This window comes from Crotalus tigris, unplaced genomic scaffold (assembly GCF_016545835.1).
Source record: "Crotalus tigris isolate CLP2741 ecotype Arizona unplaced genomic scaffold, ASM1654583v1 scf7180000017794.702064, whole genome shotgun sequence".
NCBI classification, from domain to species: Eukaryota; Metazoa; Chordata; class Lepidosauria; order Squamata; family Viperidae; genus Crotalus; species Crotalus tigris.
Genome location: NW_024096641.1, coordinates 182,046 through 199,449, shown reverse-complemented (window position 1 = coordinate 199,449; position 17,404 = coordinate 182,046). Strand labels below are relative to the sequence as shown.

Genomic DNA, 17,404 nt, shown 5'->3' with positions numbered 1-17,404 from the left:
GATTCACTTAACAACTAAGGCAAGAAAGGTCATAAAATGGGGCAAAACTCACTTACCAACTGTCTGGCTTACCAATGGAAAATTCGGGTTCAGTTGTGGTTGTAAGACGAGGACTACCTGTATGTATTTGTTTGAATTCTGAGACTGAATCTGTTTCACACATCCTTTTAAAAAGCCCTCTTGATCACAGCCAATACACCCAATCTTGAGTCTGATAAACACTCATGATGGAGAGGTTGAGGTATTCTTATTAAATCACCAACATCCAAGTGTTTTAAAGGCAATAGCAAAATTTTAATTTATATACTTAGCTGATAGAAACTATTTGGTGCCTTGAATGAAATGTTAATTTTATAGGATTTCTTTCTTTTATATGTATCTGCTATATATAGCTATTTATGCATATATTAATGTTTCAGCTCTTTCATATATAATTAAATCATCTCTTTCATATATTAATCATATCATTCCACCAGATCATACCCTTTTTGTTCAGCTCCATTTCATTCTTCCCCTTTCTCTTGATTTCAGACACCCATAACAGAAATATATATATTTTTATGAAGTCATTAATTATTTCATGTTCTTTACCCAATGTACTCATCTTACATTTCAAATTACAATCTTTCACATATTGTTGTCATTTTGGTTGTTATCAAATGGGCCTTTGCCCCCTGTTATGACTTGGTCCAGTGGCCCCCAACCTTTCTGGGACCAGGGACCGGTTCCATGTACAGAGGTTTTTCCAAGGACCAGTGGGGGCATGGTTTCAGGTGCCGCCTGCATCCTGCAGATGGGGCTTCACTTGTTTGCACAGCCTGGTTTCTGACATGCTGTGGACCGGTGCTGGTCCATGAATCGAGAGTTGGGAACCCCTGCTTTGGCCAATCAAAATATTCACAAAATGCTTTTGGAAAAATCAGAGAATTAGACATCAGTTTAGCAGCTTATGCCATATATAACATTCCCTGCTCATTGTAAAGAAAGTACTGAGCTGTTCTGGCACAATTTGGTCAGCATGCCACAGGTACAATGAAAGCTTACTTTTATCCCAAGCATACTCACATTATTTTACACAAGGTAAGGTAATATTTATAATCTAAATATTATTTTGCAAACCAATTTGGAAAACAGCCTTTAAAGCATATTCCCCTAATAGCTTAGGAGAATAGAGATGAAAGGACAAAAAACCCACAAAGCACTCAGTGGCGGAAGTAAGAAAATGATAATGAGGAAAAAGTAATAATCAGTAGGGAGTAGCATTTAAAACACCACTAAGGCAATAGCAGTGAATAATCCCTGGGTGCTAGAAATGGAACAACATATACATTACAGTTTTTAAGGAAAAGAACCATTTCTTTGAGTGATCTGAATAAACTGTGTCAAGGAGGGAAAAGATAGGTGAATGCATTTAAGTCAGGAGTTCAGTAAGAGACAGTGGAAAAATACACAGAGAAACATATTATATTGTAACCTACACATAGAGTGGGGGTCGGAGGAGGACAGAAAAGATAAGGATGTCACACTTTCCTGTTTCTCAAGAATTGGTAGTAGACAGCCTCTAGTGTAGATGGTCATGAAGGGGCATAACGAAAGGCATCAGTTCTTCTTGGCTGTGTCATTTCAACATGACTCTTGGCATCCTAAATTCATGGTTCACCTGGAGCTGGGATTCAGATCAATTCAAAGGATGGACATTATTATTCAGTTCTCTTCTCTGATCTAGATTCAGTTGACCAGGAACTGTGTAGATCATAAGAGGAAATGGACTGGAAGGGATAGTTCCTTGAAAGCCCAGCAGTCTCATTGGACTGTAAGTGCAAGTTCAATTCAATGGGCAATTCTAACAGGCCTTTGTACATTTCAAAGTCTCAATAGCTGGGCTCATGTCCAGTACGTTAAGGACCTTTGTTGCAAAGAGGTTTCTTTCTGGAAAAAGGAAAGGCTTTCAATGTGTTCAGCAAGGAGATAATACAGATCTGGATTCCTAATTACACAGCTTCCCTCAAATGGCTCCTGCTATTGATGGGGATAAGAGCTCGAAATGGGTTTTTTCTTCTCTTTCTAGCTGGAAAAAGGCAAGAGTTTTATACTGAGCCTAGTGGATGCAAATTATTCAGAGGTACCTAAATTGTAGTCTCAGCCAAGGAAAAGGTTGAAAAAAGCTTCTCAGTTTTGGCTGCTTTAAAAATTGATTGTCTCTAAAGTTGTTCTTCTTGTTTTCAGGATTATGCAATCAACTTTTCACCAGAATGTTTATATGCTAGCTCAATCTCCCCACAATTGAAGTATTATCACTTTAGGCAATTGTTGTCATTAAACTCAACCTCAAAAGTCACATTCAAAAATGGCAAAGGGAAGAAGGAAAGGACATTCTTCATAAACATTGCCCTCTAATAACCCTGTATCTCCCTATACTTGATATCAAGATCATGAATTAAAACATCCGTACAATGCAATTTTTTTTTACAAAGCTGAGTTTGGAGAAACTGTTTTCAGGAATAATTTATGGAAAATCAAATGGTAATCAAAACTGCATTACTAGCATTCACCTTATGTAACATGAGGGGTGAATTTCCTTTTTCCTATGAAGGCCTGATGATCCACTGCAAGAGAAAACTATGAGATGCAGCCAAAGCTACTGTAAGAGTTAACTGATCCACAATAAAAGCATGTCCAGTTTGCAGATATGAATCATGCCAACCCACCCCATTTCTCCTTTTCAACAACCCCACATGAAACTAGGAGGGTTCACATTAGGCTTATACATTCAGATTTAATGTGAAGAAAATTAACCTGAAGGCCAAATATTTGGATCTATCCACTAAAGTCTGGATCTGAGAATGGAAAGTTGGGACACTAAGGGATCCTTGGGTCCAATCCCATGCACAGTTCAGGAATCAGTTACTAGAGAAATCCTGACAAATCTAATCCATCAAGTCTCAGTTTAGAAAACTATAGTGAAGGAGACATTATCACCTATGGGACATCCTGTTTCTTGTACAATAATGGCCAACTGAAATCTATTTCTTTATAATATGAACCATTATTTCTTACTCTGTCTTCTGGAACAATTCTGAACAACTGCCAGCTCTGACTTCCACATGACAAGTCCTTCAAATACTTGAAGGCAACCACCATATTAGGATTAAATAAAATATTAATAAGTTAGGACATTTTTTGTGGTTAAAACGTTCACCCAGTATTTTTTAAAAATTCATAGCTCATAGATTTTTTTTTCTCTTCCAGTTGAATAAATACTGAATATGTACAGCCAATTCTTCCTTTATTTTCTTAAGTACGTGTTCAGCATTTTATTAAGATTTAATAGGTTTCTCTTCCCTAATATCTTAAAATAAAGGTATTAGGTTTCAAAGTGAAGCAAGTATTTTTTTTTCTGCTGATTTTGGATGACATTAACCCTCTCCATCACCCTAAATCTAAGTCTGGCATCGTCAAGAACCTTCCATGGTAAAACAAATATCCTCCAATACTCCAGCCATTATTGGCAGGCAGTTAGTAGGAAGATCCAAATAGTACAAATCTCCATAAAATATGCCCAAGGAATATTATATTTATATATACAAACTCATAAATTATGATTAATCTATGTTTAAATTCCAATAAGCCAAATAATTTCCCCAAAATATAAAATAAAGTTCTTTGCAGCCACTCTTGCATCACTTTAATTATCCTCTTCAGCTACAATTACTTTGTGATAGTGCGTACGGATATGAAAAAATAAAATCTATAAAAATGTTTTTCTACTAAACATTTTTGCAGTCTAAAAATGGCTAAAGGAGCATTTCAAAACCTATACAAAACTCCGATCCAAAAACAAGCCAAGTCAACTTAGGAAGTCTAATTAAATTCCCAATTTCTACCCAGCTCTTGATCCAAATTTAATCATTTCCCTTTCAGTTAATTTGTTAATCATAATTAGTTCCATAAATTCCATTCAGTTCATAGTAAAATAATTACAGTTATTATTGCGGAGAAGAAAGTACAAAATGCTTGGAAGACAGTGGGAAGAAATGATAGCTAGAGAGGGAGGGAAAGAACTTAGAAGAGCCAGAATATTATGGATCATATAATTGCCAAGGTCTATAAAACGTTATTAAAACTGAATTTGGAAAATGAACATGTAAAACACTGTATGATCCAGTGGGCAAGGAATTTTGGGTATAATGTGATGTTTGAATAATGGGAGAATATGTGGAAAAAAGGTGTATCGCTGATATTTAACACTAGATAAGTTATCTAGAATGTATAAAGGTATTTCAAATGAATGTTGGAAATGTAAATGTAAAGAAGGGACTTTTTATCATTTATGGTGGACATGTGATAAGGTAAAGAAATATTGGAGTAGGATTCATATATTAATGGAGAAAATTCTTAAAGTGAACATAAAGATTGAACCAGAAACTTTCTTTCTGGGCCTAATGGAAAGAGAACTGGAAAAAAAAATTGGAACTCTGATTTTATATATGGTGATGGCAGCAAGACTGCTCTATGCACAAAAGTGGAAGGATGCTTCGATTCCTACCGTGGATGAATGGTTACAAAAGCTGATGGAATTAGCAGACAGGGCCAAATTGACTGTATTGATAAAAGAAAAAAAACATCAGTACCTTTGTTTCTACTTGGAAACTGCTTCTGGACTTTTGTGCTTGAGGTGAAAAAAAATGATATTATGATTTTGAGTTTTACCGATTAGACTGATTTGCCAATACAGAAATGGTTAGTGTACACTTTTATAGAAATGTAAAAAGTTGAGATTTGAGAAGCTACAGTTATCTTTCATGGGACGAATTGCAGTGATCAAAATGAATGTCCTGCCCAAATTTCTTTTCTTGTTTCAAATGTTACCTATTTTAAAGAATGAGGTTAATTTAAATGAATGGCAGAAAGGTATTAATAAATTTATTTGGGCAGGGAAAAAACCAAGGGTAAAGTTTAAAATTATGCAGGACTTCCGTGAGAGAGGTGGACTCAAGGTACCGAATTTGAAATTATACTATGATGCTGTGGTTTTAACATTAATTAGTGATTGGGTAAATTTAACAAATTTAGAGATACTCCATTTGGAGGGATGGGATTTACTTTTTGGCTGGCATGCCTATTTAATATTTAATAAAAAAGTGGATCGGGTTTTTAAATCTCATATTATAAGAATTTCTCTACTTAGAGTTTGGAGGAAATATTATAAAAGTGATTTTAAAATACCATTATGGGCTATACCTTGGCATGCGATAGAGGGGATAAAGAGAGGTGTTAAAATGGATACGGTGTCTTATACACAACTACTTAGATGGGATGGTCAAAATTGGCAGTTAAAATCTTTGGAAGATTTGGTACATGAAAATATTACCTATTCTTGGTTTCAATATAGACAATTAGTAGATAGATGGAAGACGGATCGTAATCTAGGCCTGCTTAGAGAAGATCAAAATCTTTTTAAGCAAGTAAAGGATCAAAGACAAACTCACATTAAAAATATTTATGGGGTGCTAGTGGAACTGGATTCAGAATCAGAATTAATTAAAGATTGTATGATCAAATGGGCGCAGAATTTTGGTGAACCAGTTCTAATGGATACCTGGGAAACTATCTGGGTGAGAAATGTTAAATTTACACAAGCTCAGAATTTAAGGGAGAATTTTTATAAAATGTTTTACAGATGGCACCTTGATCCACAAAAGATGTCTCTCATGTATCCTGACTTACAGCCTAAATGTTGGAGATGTGGCTGTTTGGATGCCACTTATTATCATATTTGGTGGTCGTGTAAAAATATAAAAGCTTTTTGGATTAAGATATGGTGGAACATTCAGAGAATTTTTAGAAAGAGGGTAAAATTTACTCCACAACTGTTTTTGCTTGGTATTGTTACTGATTGTGATGCTAAGGAGGTTATATTGATGTTGAATTTGATTACAGCCGCAAGGCTGTTAGTAGGTCAATACTGGAAGAAGGAATCTTTGCCTACTTTGCAAGAGTGGTTTTTTAAAGTATCTTACTTGGCGGAAATGGCAAAGATTTCGGCTTTCTTAAAAGAGCAAACACAAGAGAAATTTTTTGCTGTATGGGAAAAATGGATAAATTTTATACAATTTAAATTGGATATGAAAAAATATCATTTAGCTTTTTTATAATTTCTATAAAAATTCTACTTTTTCTTTTTCTTTTCTTTGTTTTTCCTTTTTAAATACTTCTTTTTAAGGTTTATAATTCTGTATTCATATATATTTTGTTCTTAATTATCTTATAATTTTGTTAATTTCTTTTAATTAAGCCTATATTCTGCTCTGGGAAGCTCGGGGGGAGGGAGGGGGGGGGGTGGGAGGGGTTGGGAGAGGGTTGTATTGTTTTGTTTTGTTTTTTTTTGTGTTGTTGTTGTTATTGTTTTTTTTCTGTTTCTGTAAAAGTTTTTAAAAATTTTCAATAAAAAAAATTTGATTTTAATGTCTGATTTTACTGCAACAGAGTCAGAAGTCAATGCCTTTTGTTTCTCCCCCCACCCCCTTCTTCACACCTTTTTCTACTGTTGTCCCCTATTTTTTGCTTTGGTATTTTCACATTTTATGTTATAAATGAGTAAAACTAAATAAATAAAAGAACAGTCAGAAGCTTATGAACGAGAACAGGGTAGAAAGATCAGGCAGGTCTCTGGGAATAAAAAAAAGAGGAAGGCTGAGCATGGATTGCATAGCATATACAATAAAAGGAAACCTAAGAAGAGAGAAGAGAAGGCAGGTTGGTTAAAATAATGCTCTCCATCTTCTTCATTTATACTTTTTGAAGGCATCTCTCACTGTAGCACGTACTTGTGACATTTTCCCATTTACCTAACTCACATTCACATATTAGAGTTTAGAACAGCAGGCTATAAAGCTTTACAGTTAGCACCAGATTTCTATGGACAGGGGACGGGAGGAAGAGAGAGAGACACACACACACACATAGAGAGAGATTAAGAGTAGTTATTCTCCTGTACACATAGACAACCCAAGATTTACTTAGGCATACAAAGAAGGATACCATGTTAAAATCACATTATCTTCTAGGAAAGTAATAAAAATACATTCTTCATTTTCACTAAGTTAATCTTTTCCTGATTTTGAAAATTGCTATCAGACTCATACTATTTAAAGAAAACTCAGGACTGCTAAGAAAGCACTAGCTTTGTTCTTTATTAGTCTTCATATTCAATAGAAAAAAATTAAGATGCAGGACAAGGAAGATGAGATGGGATAGACAGCAGTATAACAGAAATTCACTGCTCCTTATTGAACTGCCTTGTTCTGGTATGTTTCAATTCTATGATGTTTTGTTCTAGCTCAGGGGTGTCAAACTTGCCATGTCACGTGATGTGTCACAACATATCACGACTTTTTCCCCCTTACTGCAGCAGGAGCGGGCACGGCTTCTGCGTGGCGCATCTGGTCTATGGGCTGGCAGTTTGACATCCCTGTTCTAGCTCATTTACTTAAGGTCCATATTACCATGCTTAGATAGTAGGATTCTACATTTCTTTCTCCCACAGCACAGTTGTCAATAAAGACCTCGATGCCTGAACTGAAAGATGTTGTCTCTGTCTCTAAGATCTGGGATAAATATTTTTCTTCAGCCATTGACACAAGTGGAAGTCATTTTTTCCTTAACTTCCAAGCTGGAGGAGAGATTTTAGTAGTACACTGGGGTGAAAATTAATCCTCTGCTTCACAAGCATGTCTTCTCTCTAAAAATTATACCAGTGTGGGAATTAAACTGATTAAAATCAGTTGGCAGCAATAAAGGCCACAGAATTTCTATAATATAACAATATAACTTAGAGGAAAAAAATGTTGGTGAAATGTATTTAGGACTCTAGAAGAATCTTTCCAAGCAGAACCTCTAGATGTGTTCAACAAAAATTCTCAACCAGATTGAGCAAATGTATAGCATTTAAAAACCAGCACAAATGGTACCGTAGGTACCACATAGGGAAAGATTGTCCTGGAAAATAAATTTGGAATTTGGGCATCAGGACCCAAGGCCTAGCTATTTGTTTACAAAATGATGTTCAGCTTTGGAATTAAAAATAGATACATCTGAAACACTGTCTAATATACCACTGAAAAATGGAAGGGTGCTGTATCCCGATGGTGAAAATATCAAGCTAGCTATATAAATGCTAGAATAAGAGTGAGGGCTATGAAGTATTACAATCTTCATAATATGTTAGAGATTTCTTAAAGAAATTGCCTGAAAATTGGAAGAGAAATTGCTTCTGCAAATGTTTTAGTAATCAAAGCATTTTAAAAAATCTCAGCAACAGCATCTGCTTTTTAAATCCCCAAAGGAAAATAAATCATAGAGGTGGCATTGGGGACTTGAGTCTTTAAACAGCAGTCATTAATGCTAGCAGTAGCTCTAAACGCACATAGACTTCTATAAACAAGTCTGTCTGTCTGTAAACTGACAGGAACGATGCTAAATTATATTCATTTTTCAAACAGCTTGATCCTAACTGAATTGGGGAATTAATTATACATGAATCCACAGTTCCAGGATCTTAGAAGCTAGACACTAAATGATTTAATTGCAGCATGCCCCTGGTGCCCTGTGTCTAATGGTAAAAAGGTAAATATTGCTTTGCAATAAAAAGATAAAAGATGCACTCAAGTTGTACTCAATTCTGGGTGGCTTGTTTGGCAGCATTTGAAAAGTAGCTTGTTACAATCTTCTTTATGATTTTTTTTTTAACTTCCCATTCTAGCAAACATCCCTGGAATTTTCAGGTGTTCCCCCATCCAAATTCTAACTCAGGTTTACTCTATTCAGATTCTAAATCAGATAATAGTAATAGCACTTAGATATATATATACTGCCCCATAGTGCTTTACAGCACTTTCTGACCGATTTATAAATGTCAGCATATTTCCCTCAATAATCTGGATTCTCATTTTACCGACTTTGGAAGGGTGAAAGGCTGAGTCAACCTTGAGCTGGTCAGGATTAAACTCCTGTCTGTGTGCAGCATGAATACTGCATTGTAACCACTGCATCACCATGCCACCACATTATTTATGCCCTTTGGGTGATTTAACACAGTAATGAAAATTCACTAGATTTAAAAGTATACACCAGGAGACTTAACCCAAAATGCTCATACTTCATTCTAAGCAGATCCAGGGAGGCCAAACAACATGGCTCAGTAGCAATGAAATACTGCCCAACAGATGTCTCTCTCTTTCCCAGAGTTACTTTCCTGCCACAGCAAGATTGAAGAAAATGAACACTGATTCTACTTCACCATCTGCAAAAGGGAACTGTCATTGCAGGGGTCTCCAAACTTGGTAACTTTAAGACTTCTGGACTTCAACTCCCAGATTTCCCCAGTCATGGTTTAATGTTGGCTGGCTGAAGAATTCTGGGAGTTGAAGCCCCACAAGTCTTAAAGTTGGCTGGCTGAGGAATTCTGGGAGTTGAAGTCCACAAGATGCAAATGAAAACTCAGTACAAGCAATCCCTGGGTTAAGTACATCTGACTTAAGGGCAATTGGTAGATACAAATGGGCTACCTATTGTGGGCAGCATTTTCTTCCTCTACTGAGGCTGCATGTGTTTAATATACAGTCTATTTTCAGTGGTTCCTGAAAGGACTGCACAGCTTCAGCATTAATGAATGTTTCAAGCTTGAGGAAGGACAACACTGCCCGCCAATTTTAGTAATAGGCTGTCCCTTTGTAAGTATAAATTCCAACTCAAAAGTGCTTTTTCCGAAAGGCAACTGGACTTTCTTAGTTTTTTACTTTGAAAATGTTTTGCTTCTCACCCAAGAAGCTTCTTCAGTTCAAAAAAAAGACCCAAGAAAGTCCAGTGGCCTTTTGGAAAAAGCACCTTTGGGACAACCATGACCTGGATGATTGAGAATCTCCATAGACAAACAAATTCCGACTTGCATACAAATTCAAACTAAAGACAAAATTAGGAACAGAACTTGTTCTCAACCTGTGGGGCTGCCCATAAACATGTAATCTCTTCATTAGTTAAAACTAATACTTAATTGGATTAATTGCATTCTTTAAAAGACATACTGAAGCATCAATTGGAAGGAATGGCCGTATGAGTCTCTGCAGTCAAGGATAAATATTTTAGGCTTTCTGACCTTCTAAAATCAATACCAATGTAATGATTACAACAACCTTGCACCCATTTATTTATTCATTAATTTGCAGTTTGTACTTTACTTAGCTAGCTCATTTTCCCCCTCATGCATTCACTACGATGCATCTGAAACAGATGCAATTAGTCCTTTCTGTACCAGACATTTTCAAGGCTAAATTTTGTGGAAATCCATATGTTAATTACATGTGTTCAAGATGTAAACTAATTATTTCTGCTAGGATATAATACACTGTCAAGATCACAAGGAATGCTATTGTTGTTATAAATTTGAGTTGCTCTGATAGACTTTTGTCCAAAAAAGAATTAAAATAAAATTGAAGAGTAGTTTTCATATACTACTTAAAATAGGAGCAAATTCATGAAAACATTTATTGCAGTATAAATAGCATAATATAGTTTGGATAAATAAATAATGGGCAAGTGATCTGGATAAAATCTAAGAAGCTGATTCTACTGCTGAGATGTATGAAGTTTGGTCAGAATGGCAGCCATAATAGTGCAATACTGATAAAAAACCTGGAAGTTGCCATTTGACTTTTTTTCATCACACCCCACAAACATCTTGTTATGGATAAAGGAATCACCTTGGTTACTAACACTTGTTCTTAAATAGATGCAAAGAAATGGAAATATTATCTTTGAACAATTACTTAAATAACCTATACCTTTGGACAGCATTCTCAAGAAAAAAGATGAAGCCTCTTAACTGCCATGATAAGAAAGCTATATGGTAAGGGAATTAGTGTAGTACAAACACAATTCTTAAATAATATTTTGTTTATAAGCTTTTTATTGTCAAAACTATGTTTTTATGTTTCTTGCCTCAAAATGGCAGAAATTATGTTCCTGATGTTTGGTGGCCCAATCTAGCTCTTCAGAGATCCAAACAAATGAACAAGAAGATTACACTGATTTTGGAATCTGGTTACTCTTAGGACATAATTTAATGCTTTACGAATATACTTTTTTGAGGCTTGGGCCAAATATAACCTTTCTCACTGATCATGGCTGTGAGAAAATAGGAAACTTATATTTTCTAGTTTAGACTAATCAACTTGCAAAGCACAACTGTGATTAGTTTAAAGAAAGGTTTATTAATGCAAGTCAGAATTGCTGCTTTTAAATTATTATAGTTTAGCTAATCAAAATTCACAGTTAACAAAAAGTGAATATTTCCAATTTTCTTCTACTTTGCTTTTTTTTTAGAATACTTATAACTTGTGATCATTGAAAGGCTAGAATATGGTTCACTTACTTCTCAAGATATTTAGTCAACTCTGCAGTGTTCTCTGTTGACATTTTTCTTTGAAGTATTATCTGTAAAAAAGGAAACCATATTTCACATTCATTAAACTAATCATCATAGCCTATTAAGGTAGTAAATGTCATTAATCACTTTTTGTTCTATTTATGTAGAACACAATCAATGTTAGTAGTTAGTTATAAGTAAGGTAATAACTGGAATTCATCTAATCAGGTCTGAGCCTACAAATACAGATTATTCATGTTAATATAAAGTAATGATTACTAGTGACTACTTATTGCTTGTGATGTCAAAACTGATAACAGAAATATCAAATTAATTAATCTCATTGGAAAACTTGACAATCATATATAGCAGAACTTTAAAATCCCATGAACAGCATGAGACAACTTAACTATCTTACCTGAGACTAAAGAGAGCTATGTCTATTAGTCTAACAACTCCTGCAAACATGACTGTTATCCAGTTCTGGAAGACTTCGTACTGTTATCCAATTCTGAAAGATGCTTAAAACTGGCATTGTTGTTTCCTTGGTGATGTCATGAAGTTAACATTCCATTTTTATGACTTGTGACGAAATTTGGGAACCTGTCTTAGTAAAACATACTATTATAGTGGTATTTAATTGTGATCCTCCAAATGACACCATACTGTAACTCCCAGAAGGTATAACTTGCTTATTCAGTGATAAGGAATGCAAGGAATTGAAGCACAGTGGGATCCAAAGAGAACTTTTCTTTCTTTCTTTTATTCATTCATTTATTCATATTTTGGCTTTTATGCCGGTTGATTCCTGGCAATTGCCTGGACTAATCCCTGAAGTTTTCTTGACAAGATTTTCAGAAATGGTGGAGCTTTAATCAGATAACTGGCCCAAGATCACCCAGGCTCTCTAAAGATGGTCTAGAACTCTCAGGTTCCTGTCCAGCAACTTAATCATGATACCAATTTGGTTCTTATTATTATATTTTTATCTTGCCTTTTTAATGTACATTTTGGGCAATTCAAGAAGATGAACATACCTAATATTTATGTCTCCTATTTCTCCCACAATAACAACCCTGTGAGGGGGGTTGAGTTGAGACAGTGACAGACTCAAAGTCACCCAGCTGGCTTTCATGCTACATAAAACTGGTTCTCTTACATCTCTTACTGATGTTTATCTCTTAAGGGGGCTTTTTTGTATCTTTATTTTCATTTTAGTATTGGAAATGGCTTGTTTATGTTGAAGGAGGGGAAACTAAGCTTTAGATGTTTGCTTGTTTCCGTAGAATTTATGTTCTTAAAATATTATTGCAGAGACAAACTCTTTCTATTTAGTGGTTAACCAGCATCATAAATTTGGTATAGTCACTTTCTCTTAGTCCTCGATTGGAAAATTGGAAAATATCTATTTACTAATCTGCACTGAAATAGCAGAGTAAATTATGGACCATAATCTTCGGTTATGAGGTCTTAATTCTGTAATGCATTGATTAAGATCATAATACTAATTTATTATTTATATTTCCAATACCATTGATGCAAACAATTACAAAAAAATTAAAAATATGTATTTTCAACAAGTTAGCCAAATATACATACAGTCAAGCCTTCATTCAGTATTTCATCAGCAGTCTTCTGTGAGGCGCATGCTCAAAACAGCTAAAAGGCAGCTTGAAATTCCAGTTTCCTGAGATAAAATAAATTGCCTTGTTCAGTTATATAGACCAGTGGTTCTTAACCTGGGCGATATCGCCCCCCAGGGGGCGATTTCATTTTTCAGGGGGGCGATGGAACGAAAAGGGGCCGATATGGGGGCGACGGAGCGAGAAGTTTTGGGGACACTTTTGAGACTTTTTTGTACAGTGAATGACTTTATATCTGTCGTACAAAAACATCAAATCGCTTGCTATTAGTGGATTGAATTGTGTTTTCAAATGTCCCTCCAACTAGCTTCAGTACAGAACGCCGTACATATGTGAATACGCATCGCTTATCTTCATGCGCATTGCACAGCAGCCTCTACCCATACAGTGGCATGCCATTAGCCAGAATATGGGAGATATGGGAAAAAGACTGGAAATAAATTATTTGTATCGATATGTCCTGATGACAATTTTAAAGAAAACAAAAAAAGTGTTTGCATAAATTGAAGAATTATTTCCTATGTTGTGATTGAGCGGTTATGTTGGGGGAGGGGGGCGATGACAACTTCCTCATTGGCTCAAGGGAGCGATTAGTTAAAAAAGGTTAGGAACCACTGATATAGACAATTTTGAGAAATACAATTAATGTAATTTAACATAATGAAACCAAATGGAAAAGCAGTTCAAACACAATCAAATGAATAGAATTTTGTATCGTGATTTTCTAATACTCTTTCATCAAACATAGCATAGCTTTGGCATTCAGTAGCCTATTTCAATTATAATCACTTCTACAGATTACTGTAGTATTTCAAGGTCTCTGAAGGCATCCTATATCAGCAATCCTATTAGAAAAGAGAAATGAGATTGTATTTTGATTTTAATATTTAGTTTTGTAGAAAGCTATAAATCAGTCACAATAATACTCTCAGTCCCAGAAAATCCTAAATCAAAGCTGGAAAAAAGCCCTTTATATTTCAACTGAATCTAAGATGAATGTCCACTCTTGTATTCTTCTGGATTGCTAGGAAGCTGTTAAAATGTTATTAAAAATGAGCAATACCTGTTGGAACCTTTAGCAGAGGAGCTACCATACTTCATCCTGGCTGAAATTCAGAAAAGAAACGATTGGTTTTTTTCTCTTAATCATGAAAGGCAGCAGATAGATTCCATAGCACCCAGCACTGTTACTAAACTCCTTTTGTTTATTTTTGTCTCTAGGCAACCAGAATGCCTACTTTCAGTCCCGGAAGTAGGCAGGAAAGCTAATTGCTCCTACCAAAGTATGAGTTACTATATATTTGCTTTTAATTCTGTGTTCTGCATTTTGCTCTTCTGGAGCTGGTAAGATAACACAGTTGCTTTCATCCATGAGGATCCACCATCATTATATCACCCTAAATAATAGAGAAATGATTTGGAATTTTAGGAAGGAAATTCCTATAACCATCCTACTAAGTCATACTGCCAGAAACACCTTCTCTCTCTTTTTATAATAGAAAGCTACACAAATGGTTAGTTCTGTATTAGTTCCCTCTTTAACTAGGAAATACTGTGCATTGTTGAGATTTGCAAGCATGGTATAAACTAGCAAGAATAGTATAAGTTTGTGAACAGAATACTATAGCCTCCTTTAAATAAGGGAATATATCTTCTTGTAATGGAGTGGGGGGGGTGTATTTGTGTGCGTTTATCTCCTGTGCATTACTCCTGAAATTACACATTTATCTGGACAGGCTGGAAAAAAGGTTTTTGCCACTGCTCTTACAGCAATAGCCCACTTAGGAGGTTTTAGTGAGTAGAGTAGCTGATTATTCAGTATGCTGAAGATCAAACAGCTGCTGCTATTGCAACAGGCTTAGATGCAATAAAAACAAGATTTCTGATGTGCAGAAATCTAGCACAAATAGAAATAATAATTGGAAATAGTACAAACAATGTTCAGCGGTAGGTTATGAAACGGAGAGAGAAAAAAAGGAAGTGCATCAAATTCTCATTACTTGTCTATTTTTCAGTTGAATGCTTTGATTTGTAGCAGCAGCCAAATTTTAGCACTATCTTTATTCATTATCAGTCTTCTCACCATTATCAGGTTTCTTAAGAGAAGCATACAATACAGTTATCTTGTTGCAATTAGAATACAAATGCCCACACAGGTACTATTCTTTGCTTAGTGCAGAAGAAATTTGAAAATCAACAACTGCTGAACTAGCACTATAAAAACTGCTGCGCTAGTTACTCTCAGTGATTAAAATGGCATGGATGGAGGGGGAAAAAAAGAACATGGTAGTGGTTCAGAGTAGAATATTATGCTGCCAAGAGCAAGATGCAATAAAAAGGCAGCATGACATCATCAAGTCTGTAAAATAGGAGAGTAATGTTGATTTGATTGGTAAAAAAAAACCTTTGCATTTTGTAGGCTAGGTCTCATTCCTTTAAAAGGGACGGAATGCATCAGCACCTGTAACTGTTAAAATTGCTGGGGATGTTCAGCTCTTACTTGACCAGAGGAATGAAGGTAAAATAAGCTGATAGGGTATTGAAAAATAGATCTTTAGTCATTCTGAAAGGGTCCTCATCCACTTAGCACAGTGTGAAAGAATGTATATCTTTGGACAAGGATGATAGTAATGAAATGTTAAAGAAGGAGAAACGACAACTCAGTCTTCAGAAAATTGAAAGCATGAGAAAGAAACTCAAAATAAGCCTATCCTACAACAATAAAGGATATACCTGGAATCTTGCTGCTTCTCTTTCTTAACCTTGCCTGTCTTGAAAGATTGAGATGGAGAGATGAGAGACTGTGACTTGTTGGTAAGACCAAAAGCAAAAAATATGAGACCAGGCACTATGCTTTTGTGCTCACATCCAAGCTTCAGAAACACGTCCAAGGACTACATCACCACCTAAAAATGGGGAAAAGCTTTAATTGTAGGGGTATTATTAACAGAGGACCTAACCGATTTTGCAGTAGCTGATCTTCTTTTTTAGCTGAATCTTACTTTGACTCTTCTATTTGTTCCTGAATGCTGGCTGTGTTTCCAGATAGAGATTTACTACAGTGACCTTGGTGAAGCTCTGACACGAGAGTTGGGACAGTTCCAAATCAGTGGTTGTGTGAGATATTAGTTCCAATGTATGGCAGCATTAGCTGCCCTTGGTTGACCTCAAAAAGGATCCAACACGATTCATACTTGGACCAAAGGAAGCCAAAAAGATGCTGGAAGAAAATAATGACAATGTCTTACTGACGAGAAAAGTTCATGGCCATACCATGTACATTACAGAGGAATTATTGAGTCTGTCATTTGTACTTCTATAACTGTCTGGTTTGGCACAGCAACCAAACAAGTGGCAGTCATCGCTCGGAAGTCCTTGAGTCCTCGTGGGATTCCTGCCCCGGAGGTTGTTGGGTGTGAGTCCCTCCTATTGAAGTTGGGTTCGCGGGTTCAGTTGGGCTTGCTGCTGACGTACCTACCTCCCAGCTGCGTTGCAACAGCCCTGCCTGCGTTGCTGGAGTCAGTAGCCGGGTTGGCGGTGGAGTTCCCCAGACTTATAGTACTGGGGGACTTTAACCTGCCATCACTCGGCAATCACTCAGAGGCGGCGCAGGAGTTCATGGCTTCCATGGCAACCATGGACCTGACCAAGGTAATTCAGGATCCAACTCATAGGGGTGGTCACACACTCGACCTTGTGTTTCTCTCGGGGCAATGGAGAATGATCTGGAATTAAGGGGAATAGAGATCTCGCCCTTGTCATGGACAGATCATTTCCTATTGAGGCTGGACTTCAGAGCATCACTCCCCCATCGCAGGGAGAGGGACCCGACTAGGTGGTTCCGCCCCAGGCGCCTAATGGACCCAGATCGGTTCCAGGAGGAGCTTGGGGAAATACCTGACTCCCTTGTCCACAACTCGTCCGGGTCCCTGGTTGCGGCATGGAATGAGGCGGCGTCCGGGGCCCTGGATCGAATTGCGCCTTTGCGACCTCTCTGTGGTGGTGGTCCCCGGAGGGCCCCTTGGTTTACTGAGGAGCTCCGGGAGATGAAGCACCACAAGAGACATCTAGAGCGACGTTGGAGGGCCAGTAACTCTGAATCTGACCGATCACTATTAAGAGCCTATATTAGGACTTATTTAGTGGCGATAAGGGCGGCAAAGCGTGTTCACTTTTCCGCACTTATTGCGTCCGCAGAATCTCGCCCGGCCGCCTTGTTTAGGATGACCCGCTCCCTTCTTAAAGTGGAGGGGGCGGAGGAACCCTTGCAGGGGAGAGCTGAGGAGTTTGTTCAGTTTCTGTCGGACAAAATCGCTCAGATTCAGAGAGACCTGGACTC

The 17,404-nt window shown here is 36.7% G+C and overlaps 1 protein-coding gene across 2 annotated transcripts in view; it reads right to left on the bottom strand.

Annotated features, from left to right (window-relative positions):
- The window catches only part of FAM81B (family with sequence similarity 81 member B), a 36,186-nt gene extending 21,913 nt beyond the window's left edge, over positions 1-14,273 (bottom strand). The window contains exons 1-4 of one of the 2 annotated variants that reach the window (XM_039342523.1): positions 14,129-14,273; positions 13,022-13,109; positions 11,841-12,025; positions 11,429-11,490 (exon numbers count right to left, since the gene is read on the bottom strand). In XM_039342523.1, the coding sequence (XP_039198457.1) occupies positions 11,429-11,472 (44 nt within the window). In that variant the 5' untranslated portion in view covers positions 11,473-11,490; positions 11,841-12,025; positions 13,022-13,109; positions 14,129-14,273. The remainder of the gene's footprint in view (positions 1-11,428; positions 11,491-11,840; positions 12,026-13,021; positions 13,110-14,128) is intronic. The other variant, XM_039342524.1, reaches the window with a different exon arrangement.
- Positions 14,274-17,404: the final 3,131 nt, after the last annotated feature.